This window comes from Calypte anna, chromosome 1 (genome assembly GCF_003957555.1).
Source record: "Calypte anna isolate BGI_N300 chromosome 1, bCalAnn1_v1.p, whole genome shotgun sequence".
Classification (NCBI taxonomy): Eukaryota; Metazoa; Chordata; class Aves; order Apodiformes; family Trochilidae; genus Calypte; species Calypte anna.
The window spans coordinates 65745515-65758071 of NC_044244.1; the positions used below are offsets into that span (position 1 = coordinate 65745515).

The 12557-nt window shown below is 41.2% G+C and overlaps 2 protein-coding genes across 4 annotated transcripts in view; both read left to right on the forward strand.

Moving 5' to 3' along the window:
• The window catches only part of PTPRR (protein tyrosine phosphatase receptor type R), a 132848-nt gene extending 125559 nt beyond the window's left edge, over positions 1–7289 (forward strand). For both annotated transcript variants that reach the window (XM_008500635.2, XM_030449530.1), the window contains one exon: positions 6081–7289. In XM_008500635.2, the coding sequence (XP_008498857.2) occupies positions 6081–6174 (94 nt within the window). In that variant the 3' untranslated portion in view covers positions 6175–7289. The remainder of the gene's footprint in view (positions 1–6080) is intronic.
• A 737-nt stretch (positions 7290–8026) lies between these two features.
• Positions 8027–12557, forward strand: part of PTPRB (protein tyrosine phosphatase receptor type B) — a 63769-nt gene continuing 59238 nt past the window's right edge. Inside the window, exons 1-2 of one of the 2 annotated variants that reach the window (XM_008500634.2) lie at positions 8027–8096; positions 9387–9779. In XM_008500634.2, the coding sequence (XP_008498856.1) occupies positions 8042–8096; positions 9387–9779 (448 nt within the window). In that variant the 5' untranslated portion in view covers positions 8027–8041. The remainder of the gene's footprint in view (positions 8097–9386; positions 9780–12557) is intronic. The other variant, XM_030467204.1, reaches the window with a different exon arrangement.

The window sequence follows — 12557 nt, forward strand, 5'->3', positions numbered from 1 at the left end:
CCCCTCCTAGAGCTTTCTGCTGTCTGCAGAATCACACTAGCACACCAGATACACAGAGCAATCCGGAGGCAGGGGGTTGTCTTTGAGCCTGAATTGGCCATGGCATTCAAGCTCACTCAGTGTGTAGTTTCTTTCTGCAGTGAAGAGAGCCAAATCTGATGCTGTTGCTATCCCCTCAGCTGTGCTGGGGGTTCTTCCGAGTTGGGTTGGCAAATGTACCTAGCTTAAGAAAACAGCAAAGCATTTATTGCAGAATTTTCTTAAGTCAGATCAATTCCCTGATTGAATTCACAGCTTGGGAGCAGGAACACTGTAAGCCAACATTGTTGCAGAGTTCTTTGTTCTGTGAAACCATGTCTGAAGAGAGATTTGTTTTGGAAAGGAGGATGTAGCTATTGTGCACAATGGAAGCTACTGGTTTGGTTGTACTTTTCTTTCTCATTCTGCTTGGGAAAACAGGATTTTGTATAAAGTAAATAAACAGGTTTGCAGCAAGAATAGAGAGGTCTCTCTCCTCTCCTGCTGTAGGTACAAGGTCATATAATCTCTTTGCAAGTATATTAGCTGCTTCTGACATAAATTTCTTCTTTACCTGAAAGAAACTCATAAGGGTGCAAATGTTGAAAAAAAGTGCAGGTCAAAGGGATGATTACAGGATTTTTGTATTCTGGAGAGCTCTGAAAGATACTGAAAGTGCAGAAGGACCAGAATCGTTGACCATGTTCATGGATCGTCTCCTCTGCTTTTCCCTACCATGTGCTTTATGCTTGGAGTGTAAAATTCTCCAAGGGGAGATCCTGACCTAAATTTTCATCAACAAAAAAGATGGAAGAGCTGAAGGAAAATATGCTTACTCTGTTTTAAATTATCAACTCCAAATTTCCAGCACTCTATTCTGACTATCTGTAAATCTTATTAGAAAAGGTTTGCTATTTGAGTATTTCTATTAGAATACAACCTTTTTTTTACTGCTTTTACACTCCACTGTAGAGAAGTGAAAGCAAACTCAGTTCTCAGATACATAATTTTTCATGTCTTTATTTCAGACATAGAAAAAATAATGCAAATTTTCAGCATTATAACTCGCAACACAGTTTCATCATATGTATCTGACCAATTAACTTTCTTATATGCATTAGCAATCTAGATAAACTTGGAAATCTGACCCAACTATAAATATTCATAACAGCAATCTCAGTGACACAAAGCTTGTTATAAAAATTATAAAGTCTCGTGATTTGCAAATTTTTGCATTTTTTCAAGTTTCAGAATATATAAATAGACTCCAGAGATCTTCTTTAAGGCACTTCAGCTCTTCATGTTCTCAGCCATCCTGTCATTTTTAAGGACATTTTTCTGGGCAAAACTCTGTAATGAAACTCTTTTTTCCAATTTTCCATGTAGAACAATGGATCTCACCCACCTGGAAGTCAGTTTATAGTAAGAATTTCTAAGGCAGAGCTTAGCAGCTCCTAAAACTGCAGTAGTGGCTGCCAATCCAACCAGACCACAGGGTCATAAAGTGGATGAGTATCACCATTACATGGACAAAGCTCCATTAGTCCAGTTTCCCCTGATGATCTAGTCCTGATGTGGTGGCCATTGGCAGGTGGTGTGTGAGAGAGGGTTGTTACACATGGCATGAAGCTGTCCAAATGAACTTATCATCCCACTAGATGTGGCTGTAAGAGCAAGATGTGTCCATAGCTGTGTTGCACTTCAGTTACCAGCATGGTCAGCACTAGCAATAGGGTACAACCAAGAGCACAGCAGGAACAGAGATGAGGCTGTCTTCCTCATGGTCTTGGCCAGCAGCTGAGTTCCAGTTTCTTCTTTGTACATCAGATTGCCTTCACAAAACAGTAAAAAGAGAGTCCATCAGAACAGCTTAATCTGACAACCTAAGAGCCAGAAACCTGCCCAAGAGGTAAACTGAATTGTTTCCCCTCTGATACCTCACCTGCACTAGGATCCCAGGCAGGCTTGCTCATCCTCAGAGCTGCACCTTCCAAATGCAGACCCACTGATGGAACAAACATACATGGTGGGATCCACCTGTGTGTCAGCTTTTTACTTGGATCACAGGCATCCATGGACACATGTCTACCAAAGTGAATCCAGCAACTGGAGAAAGCAGATGGACTTGAGGGACTCACAGTGATGCTGTAGTGATCTATCAAAACATTCCCATAGCCCTGCACACTCAGTGAGAACCAAACCAGCATGAGACAAATTGCAGATAGCAGCAAAAAGTTATGCTGAAGAACAGTTTCATCATGTGCCTCTGTTGCCCCTCTGGAAATAGAGCTCCAACAGGGAATGAGACAGGAGAGAGCTGTTCCCAGTTAAGGTATATCCAGATGCCTGTTTCTTCTTAGCTGTTCAGTGTAAGTTTAGGGGTGAACGGATCTGGCAGTAATTGCCTGTGTTAAGCTAACATGAGGAAATGGACCATCCACTCAAAATCTTGACCCAAGATTGAGATACAGCCACACTTGCTGTGAACTCATAGAACGACAGACCCCCAGCTTGGCTTAGCTTACTTTTTTTTTTTTTCCAAGTTCATTTTTTATGTTTTGCAACAGAAACAGGAAATGTTTGATGTGAGGCATCTTCCAGACTTACTGTGATACTGAGAAACTTTGCACATTCTTAACCTCAAAGGCACATTCTTGGAATGATGTCTGATAACTTTGCTCTTGGCTCCTCAGACAGGATGAAAAGAGTTTCCAGTGTGCGTCAATTCATTGTTTAAGTGTTTTGACTAATCACTTCAGGTTAAAAAAAAAAATTCCCAAACCCTGAATCACATTAATTCTGGAGGAGGCTGCATCCAGCTGCACTAGGAGCAAGCCAGAGAGCAGGGTAAAGGACCCTTCCCTCTCCTATAGCTGCCCAGGCAGAGCTGGTCACAGTCCCTGAGCCTGCAGGATACCAGGGACTCTTCTTCTGAGCACCATGCCAGAGTGTCCTGTAGAAGCAGGGAACACAGCAGCTCAGGAGCTGTCATTGTGGACTGGCAGGGGATGAAGGATGCACACCTGGAGGTGGCCTAGCTGTGGGTACATCCCTTTTGGATACTAGGAATGCAGGGGAGGCAACCTCCCTCCTTGAGCAGATTTCCTCCTGGAATGCTCTTTCACACAACCTTGTGCACAAACTGATGTCTTTGGGTCACAGAGAATTCCTTGCTATTAAATGTGAGCCTTGCACAAGAAAGGGATAAAGATTTAGGAATTATTGGACATCAGGTGTCATAATTGTCTGAGTTAACATGAGGAAATGGACCATCCACTCAAAACCTTGACCCAGGATGGACAAACAGCCACACTCATTGTGAACTCATAGAAAGACAGACCTCCAGCTCTGTGCTCCCAGCCAGAAAGCCAACCCTATTTTGGTCTGCAGAGGAAGAAACATGACCAGAAGGTCAAGGGAGGTGGGCTTCCCATTCTGCTCCTCATGAGAGCCCACCTGAAGTACTGTGTCCACTTCTAGACACCCCAACATAAGAAGGACATGGAGCTGGTGGAGCAAATTCAGAGGAGGTTCATGAAGATGATCGGAGGGCAGGAGAACCTCTCCTATAAAGACAAGCTGAGAAAGGTGGGAATGTTCAATCTGGAGAGAAGGATCTGAGACACCTTTTTGCAGCCTTTCAGTACATAAAGGAGGCTTGGAAGAAAGGGCTTATAAGAAAGACGGAGAAAGGGCCTTCAGTGATATGACAAGGGGTGATGGTTATAAAAAAAAAAGAGTGTATTTAGATTAGTTACAAGGAAGAAATTCTCTAGTGTGGAGGTGGTGAGACCCTTGCATTGGATATCCAGGAATGTTGTGGATGTCCCCTCCCTGGCAGTGTCCAAGTCCAGATTGGATGGGGCTTTGAGCAGCCTGGTCTAATGGGAGGCATCCCTGCCCATAGCAGTGGCATTTGATTAGATTATCTATAAAGTTTCCTTCTAACCCAAACCATTTTGTGATATTATTGTTCTCTGAATCCCATGTGTAATAGCACTGGCAAGGCCAAGTTGTCTGAACTTGGCCTATACAGCAACTTGGTCCCAGCCATAAGACTTGGATGCCCCTGTGCTGACAGGTTTGCCTATACAAGTGTCAAAAGCACCTTAACATCTCAGTTATGCTTGCTAGAACAGGGTAAATATGGTAGTGCTGGGCTCAGCTGCAGCCAGGCTTATAGATGCCTTCTTGGGGTTTTGTGTCTTACTTCAGAACCAAAAAGAAAGGAGTAAGGATCACCCCCACAAACAACCTAGTGCAACCAAACTGGTTTGAGCCTGCCCTTCCTGCCAAGTCCTTCTCCCTGAATATGTTCCCTTCCTCCATCCCTTCCACACAGCAGATCTAACCTGGGAATCACACTCCATTTTTGCACATCTTGGGGGAAACATTGATGGGGAAAGGGAGGGAAGCTGGCTGGAGAGGGGTTGCATGGGTAGAGCAGGATTCAGCCGTGGGGAGAAAAGGAGGCTAAGCAGTACAGAAGACCAGAGGAAAGCCCTTCCATCACCTTTAGACTCGGGCTGGATCTCCAGGCAGGGGACAGGCACAGAGGAGAGCAGCTGAAGAGAGCAGGCAGCCAAGAGTGGATGTCTTTGTTGGCAAAGCTTAGAGGCTGCTGCATTTTGCACCAGATGGGACCATTGAAGGGCCTGTAATTTAATTCCTAGGAATAAGATGTCATAATAGACATGCAGCTCACAAAAAGGTGTGTTACAGTTGCCTGAGCTCACTGGAGGAGCAAAAGAAGTAGGTCTTCTTTCAATTATGTTTTTCCTGCCACAGCCATTTAACCACCCAGAAGCACTGAGAAAAATAAAGGGACCTTATGGTTGTAGACAGTATTCTTTAATAATAGACAATAGGACAAAAAGGACAATAATTTTTGAGGCAGTTTTACCATTTTTCATATACCTTTGGGTATCAACAGATCCTTTTGTTGCTAAGGTATCTGAAGGGATCACATGAGGCTTTTTCAGACCTTCCCCTGTAAGATGCCTGGCTTCAACACTGCTCTGGATCCAAATCCCTCATGAATTTGATTCTTTCAATGAACATTTACCTGAAGGCAAATCCAATACATTGAAATGTCTCCCTTCCCACTATGGCCACTTACTCTTTTATCCTCCTAAAGGCAACTAGGTACTCCAGAGTGTACTGAGGATGAAATGAAAGCTTGGTTCTAGAAGCAGAGTAGGCAGCTTTACATACCCTGGCAGATGAGGTAATAAAAGCAGAAGTAAGTAAAACTAGAGGTTTTGCTCTATGAGAAGTGAGACCAGGGAGACCACAGTACTGTCAGAAAGAGGCTCAGTTTAATTTCAGAGCTCTCCTAAAGATCACACCTACCTCCTGCAGGACATCATCCCCTTCCTACCAGAATGCAATTGGCATTGGAGATATTGGACTTGACCCTAATACCTGGAAAAGAGATTGTTATCAGGTGAATGTGTTCAATGTAGGCATCTAATCCAAGCTGGCTGCAACTAGTTCTTTCTATGGTCAAGTTAAACTCCTTTGTATTGTTGCTGCTGAAATGAGTCACGGCTGTAAAATTTCTTAGGTGGCTGCTGTTCAGACAGGATGCACTGTAAGCATTAGGAGAAGGACAGGAAGAGCTGTTCTCTGCGTAGGCACTCTGGGGTCACCAAAGGTTACATTTTTAGTAGAGAACAAAAATGAAAGGCCAGATTCTGAATAGTCCTTTGCTCTATATCAATAGTAATACTGCATCCATGTATCCTTGCCCAAGTGACTGGAGCAAAATTCTCAATGAATGTTGAAATGTAGATTTTAAAAATGTAGATGCCAGATGTTTTCCTCTCTTTCTTGCTCTGATGGAATCTAGAATGGTGCTTCATTCTGGGCATTGTGCTGGGTAGCATAGATTATGAAAAAAAGTATTTCTGCTCAGTCAAACCTCCCACTTACTCAAACAATCTCTAAGTCAAAGAACGAGAAACCGCCCTGCATTACCTGATGGTCATGGGGTTGGCAGGGTGTGGAGGTTGTTGTTTTCTTAAGAAATAAGTTTTCATTCTGATGTGTTTCCTTTTCAGGGGTGGAATGGTTCAGACCAGTGAACAGTATGAATTTGTGCACCATGCACTGAGTCTGTATGAAAGCAGACTTTCTGAAGAAGCTTTTCAGTGAAGCCAAGGAGAGTAAGACCAAGTGAAAAAATGTCAGTCTCTTGAGGTAATTTCTTTCATTACCTACCAGCAGCTTCTTCAAGGAGCTTACTGCAGTGGAAAGAGAAGTTTTGAGGCCAACTTCCCAGAGGATTGTGGACAGATTGGTGAACGTATGGAGATTGCTGGACCCTTACTGTATATGAATGTATTGTGAGCTTCCTAAAAATGATTTATAAAGATGGTACCGTACTGAAACTACACATGGATTTCACATGTCTACCTAAAGGTGGGTTTGATTCTGTAATACTGGTATCTGCCATATGGAATGTATGTATGTGCTACTGCTGCAGTTGGATGGACATTGGAACTTCCACAGGAGAATTGTTTATCAAGTGTACAAATGCTTTAACGTTTGCAAACTGTCTTGTGAATGGACTGTCAACTGTACTGTAAAGTGCTATTACTGATTATGTGGTGAGCTTGTTTCTTGGCCACATAATATTCTTGCTGCTAAAACTGCAAGTGTTCAATTATGGATTAAAAGAAGATGAGATAATAAAACATTTTTGAAAATCTTCAAAAGCAGTTAATATTTTATATGGAAATATATGATCTTCATAATACTAACTATTAAATGTGTATTTACTGTAGGTCTTAAAAAGCATCTGCAGAGCACAATGTCTGTTATTCAGTGTGTATGTATCTACCCTGTACTGATGATTGTCTTAGAACATGCTTCTGCTACAGACCCGAATCCAGTGTATTTGTAAATTGTGTAAGTCATTTTACTTTTAAAAGAAACTTTTAGCTTATATTAAATGGTAAAGATTTTAAATATTTGTCTCTCTTTTATTAATATGGGATTTTTTAATTACATTGTTTATCTGCTCTATCTCTTTCAGTCAGAGTTAGATGTCATTAGTGATACAAACTCTTCCATGACAGGTTATACAAAGAAGAAAATGCTGCTATGACTGTTTCCTTTACTGTTCAGTGAGAATTTGTTTTTAAAAGAAATGCAAAGTTGGCATTATGACTTACAGCACTGGGAGGACTGTTTACAGGGTATTGTTATTACAGTTTTTAATGCAGTGATATTGACTTCGCTTCATACTGCTAATAAATTACACTTGATATAAAATATTTACTGAAGTCTCTGTTCTTTCCTAGAGGAGTTAAGACACCACACCTTCTCCTAGCCCCATAAACAGGGAAAGCCCAGTTCAGCTTGGTTGGCCTTCAGACCACTAGAAAGCCAATCCAGAGGACACTGGCAACCTCCCACTGACATGGAGTAAGGTGGAACAACTGAAGGCAAAACCAGCAGCACTTGTGTCTTGGAGGCACTTTGTGGAAGATCCAGTGCAGACTTCCATGTTTTGCCTTCTCATCTTCCCCTTCTCCTTCCCCATCTCCACTTGGCTTTTAGAACTTTTGGAGTTAGAAGTATCAATATCAAGATTTTGGTTGGTTTCATATACTTACAAAAAAAAATTTGTGTTTGTGCTTGTTCCCTGGGTAATACAGTATATACTTATTAAGCACCATCCAGATCACCTGCAGACTTTGCAATATATCACAGGCAACAAATTACACAAAAAGTGTAATCCCTTCTCTTTGTTCAAGAACATCTCTTTTAGTTTCCTGGGTGTTTTGAAAACATCTCTCTCTTTTGCTTGTATTTTTCCAAAATAAAGCAACTAATAAAATCTGAAGAATCATATGAAAGGACAAAGTGGTGTAAAACTCCCCAAAACAATTGAATAGAAGGAAGTGCTCGTCACTGACTTTTTCCCCCTGTGAAGGCACATTTCCTTCCTGGCCTTCGCTTCACTTGTCCGAGGTGGGTTTTTTTAAGAGAAGCATGGGGAGTTGCTAGAGGGAAAATGGATTCTTTATTTCACGTCCTGGTTTCTACCTGTCTTGCCTTGACATTCTCAGGTAAGTGTCTCTCCCTACCTCCCCTTCACTGTGTTGCTCTTTCTGCCACCCAGCAGAGTCCTCCCGGGCAGCTGGTGACTTACAAAAACTGAGCTGGATTCGTATAAGAGGAATAGGGGGCAGGGCCAACATAGTCCTTTCTGTTTAGATTCCTTTCCAAAGGAAAATAAACTGCCTCCTTCAATGCTCGAGATACCTCTTCATTTTTTCAAGACGTTCTCCTGCTAGACAATCCAGGAGCTGAACCTTGGGATAAACTCTTTGAAGAGAAGGAGATAATCCTATTTTTTATTCCTACTTAGTGAAACTTGCAGAGCCAGGGGCTTTCTGTGATAGAAAATACCCAAGGCTATAAAAATAAGGGGGTGACAGACCTCAACCAGGGGAAATAAATACACGTTTGGTTTAGCACTTTGTAACTAATGAGGATGGAATTGTTTGAGTAACCGAGTATATAGAATGAGAAAAATGTAAACAAGAAGTGGCAGGGAGGCTGCATTTGAAATATCCGGTTCTGTGTTCTGTAGCAAGGACAGATTTTACATTGGTAACTTTGGGGCTGATGAATGCATTGCAGTACTCTTCATTTGAGTGTTTGGTGGTGATCTTTAAGAGTGGTGGCACAAGCTGCTAATCTGATATGAATTAGGATGGTCACTAAACTTACAGCTAGAGACACTGGAGTAAATCCAGTAAGAGATGTACTTCCTATTAGTAATGAGCCTTAATTCCTGTAACAGCACAGGCACTGAGAGGCACACAGCTTTGGGAATGTCCTCTTTCATGTTTTCCTTAGAAAAACTATGAATGTTACTAAAGCATTTTCCAGGCTCTAGATTATATTGTGAAAAGACTGTTGTACAGTGGAACAAAGACTGAGAGGTTGTGTAGATCTGCTTTATTTCAAGTAGGGGAAGCGGGGCAAATAGAATTGATATTTAAAGATAAGAGTTCTTGGATTTCTTTACATCTAGTTTAATTTTTTTTTTTCATTTTTTTATATAGTGAATGTCAAAGTGCCTTTTGTCCCAATAGTTTTGCATTCTTGCTTTTTACATTACCAGTGCTTGCATCTGGGTTGTTTTGTTTTTTGTCTGGGTTGTATGTCTGGGTTGTTTTGTTTTTTTCTTTAAATAGGATAATCGCATGAAAAGTTAATGAAAATATCAACAGGTAGAAAATAGGAAGACAGATTTATTTCCTGATGTATTTTTAAATCATCAAGAATTTTCTTTTAGTTAAATAATCATGTGTAATCTGTTGCATTTTTCTGGGATTGTCCTCTTCCAGAAGGGTTTCTGATTATCCATGTCCAGAAACAGCAGTGTCTTTCAGAAAAGAGAGGAGTCATTATGGAAAAGTGCAATATGACCAACCTCAACCAGCAGTGGCAGTGGACAGGAGATGACAGGCTCCTCCACGTGAAATCTGCCCAGTGCCTGAGCATCTCGACACGATCTGCCCTCTCATCTCGCAGCATCATCACTGATTGTCCCCAGGCAGTCAGGTGGATTTGTCACAAGGAGGATGGGCTCCTGAAGGTGGCCAACAGCTCTCTCTTTCTCACAAAGCAAGGTCAGAAGGTAATGGCGAAGCAGAGTAAGAAATACCTTCATACCTGGATGCAGCTAGAAGCCAGTGAGACGGGAAAACCGGTTTATGTAAATCTGTGCTCAAAGCAAGGTGAGCTACTCCTTCAAGGATGTATCCTGGAAGTTTTGGTAACAAAAACGTGATGCTTTTATGGTAACCCAGTGTTAAAAACAGTGTTATTTTCTTTATACAGAAAAAAAAATCATAGTTGAAAAGGGTTTAGAGAATCATAAAAAGAACAGCTGAGACGAGTGCTGTCTTTCTCACAACCATTGTTATTATAATTGAAGGATGTCTGCCATTTTCTTTATTCCCAATCTTTGGATCAAAGAGCTTCTGTGTAAGCTCATCTGACTATTCTTGTGTCATTTCCTTGTAAAGAAAATTCCATTTGGTAATCCCTAGTACTTTTTAAAAAATATGGATGTATAAAAGTCCTTTTCAGTATTAATTTTATCATACAAATACAGATTCAACCCATTAAGAGCAAGAAGACATCTGAAAATCAAGCACATGCACAAAATTATTTCTCTGATTAACCCAAGTGCATGATTAGAACAGACATTCAGTTCACACATTCACATGTTTACACTGTGTCATTTTGCCCCTACATGCAATATATATCCTTCCATATCCATAGCAAAAGGGAAGGTAGCACATTTTGAATATTGCTTAAGAACACTCTCCTTGATGTCCTATTATCAGACCTTCCTGGCAATACTCCTGGCATTCTTCTTGAGCACTATTAAGCAGTTCTTTGTGGTAAATTAAAACAACCTTCAGAGCTGAGCCTTTTGTTGGTGAACACACCAATCATTCTTGTCTTTTGGGACTTAAAAAAATGTTTTATGACCCAATACTTTTGCATATTGTCATATTTTCAGATATTTTAAAACAAATCCTTCTTTCTAACATTAGCTGTAAGGCAGAGTGCCATTTTTTTTCAGCAAATTTGCACTTGCAGGACTCTATTCACAACAGCAGGACTATTCAACTGAACAGAGGGCTGAAAAGACAGCTTGCAGAATCAGGGAATGCAAAACTGGCCAAAGTTGTCATTCCAACCCTCCCATATATTTTAGAGGTTAAAAAGGCAAAAATTAATTGAAGTCATTATTTGTTCATTGGGTGAGTATGGTTGCTTAGTCACAAACACTGTGGAAAGTTAAGATGAGGGATGCAGGGTCCTGCACTTTGGCCACAACAACCCCATGCAGCGCTACAGGCTGGGGACAGAGTGGCTGGAGAGCAGCCAGACAGAAAGGGACCTGAGAGTCTGCATTGACAAGAAACTGAACATGAGCCAGCAGTGTGCCCAGGTGGCTAAGAAGGCCAATGGGAGGTGATTCTTCCCCTGTACTCAGCACTGGTGAGGCCACACCTCGAGTACTGTGTCCAGTTCTGGGCCCCTCAGTTTAAGAAGGATGTAGAGGTCCTGGAACAGGTCCAAAGGAGGGCAACCAGGCTGGTGAAGGGACTCAAGCACAGACCCTATGAGGAGAGGCTGAGAGAGCTGGGGCTGTTCAGCCTGAAGAAGAGGAGGCTCAGGGGAGACCTCATTGCTGTCTACAACTACCTGAAAGGAGGCTGTAGCGAGGTGGGAACTGGACTCTTTTCACAGATGACCTTCAACAAGACAAGAGGACACAGTCTTAAGTTGTGCCAGGAGAGGTTTAGGTTAGATATTAGAAAGAATTTCTTCATGGAGAGGGTGATTAGGCTATGGAATGGACTGCCCGGTGAGGTGGTAGATTCTCCGTCCCTGGAGACATTTAAAAAAAGACTGGATCTGGCACTCAGTGCCATGGTCTAGCAACTGCTCCAGTGGGTCAAGGGTTGGACTAGATGATCTCTGAGGTCCCTTCCAACCCGGCTAATTCTATGATTCTATGATTCTATGATTCTATGATTCAGATGGTGTTAATTTTCTTTAGATAGATGGATGAAGTGGGGCCTAACAGCATTAAAGTAGCCTTACATCCTTTTCCTAATCATCCTCAGAGAAAAATCTATATAAGATCAATAAGTACTAAGACAACTGTCACAGGGTATATAAAAGCAACTTCTGATCTATTCACTGTGCTCAGTTCTTTAATGAATTTACCTTAATTTCCCTGAAATTCTATCCATAGAAGGGGCCTGTTGATCCTTTTGACAGTTCTTGGAAGGTCTGCTCAGAAATAAACAGTGTATGGGATTGGACAAGGCTTTTAAAGAGGGTAGATTTAAGTAAGACATTAGAAAAAGTCCTTCACTATGAGCGTGGTGAGACTTGGGAACAAGTTGCCCACAGAAGTTGTGGACACCCCATAACTTAAAGTGTTCAAGGCCAGGCTGGATGGGACTTCAAGCAACCTGATCTAGTGAGAGATGTCCCTGCCCATGCAGAGAGGTTGAAACTAGATGATATTTAAGGTCCCTTCAAACCCAAATTATTCTATGATTATATTATTATGATCTTCAACAACTAAGAATACCAGGAATATAGGAAACTCATCAAGAGTTGAAATGGTGCAGAGATTAATTTTTCAATTATAATAACAATTGTTGTACTTGTTGTTCTTGTATTACAAGGAAAAATTCTAATGCCCACAGTGCTGGTCTCGACATCCATATGCATGTCAAAATTATCAGTGTTGAATGTGTAAAATTAGCCTTCCAAAAACAGCTGTCTACTTTCAGTGAAAGCAGCCTAAAATAACATATTTTGTCTGTATTTAGCTAAGATAGTGAAAACTGAGAAAAGTCTTAGGACCTGAAATGGCTTTAACTTTTTCTACTCCTGACTAACAACATATTTTGATATAATTTAGCCTTTCTTTTCATAGTACTCATAAAAATAGCTATATTTTGGTAAAGGGGTAACTC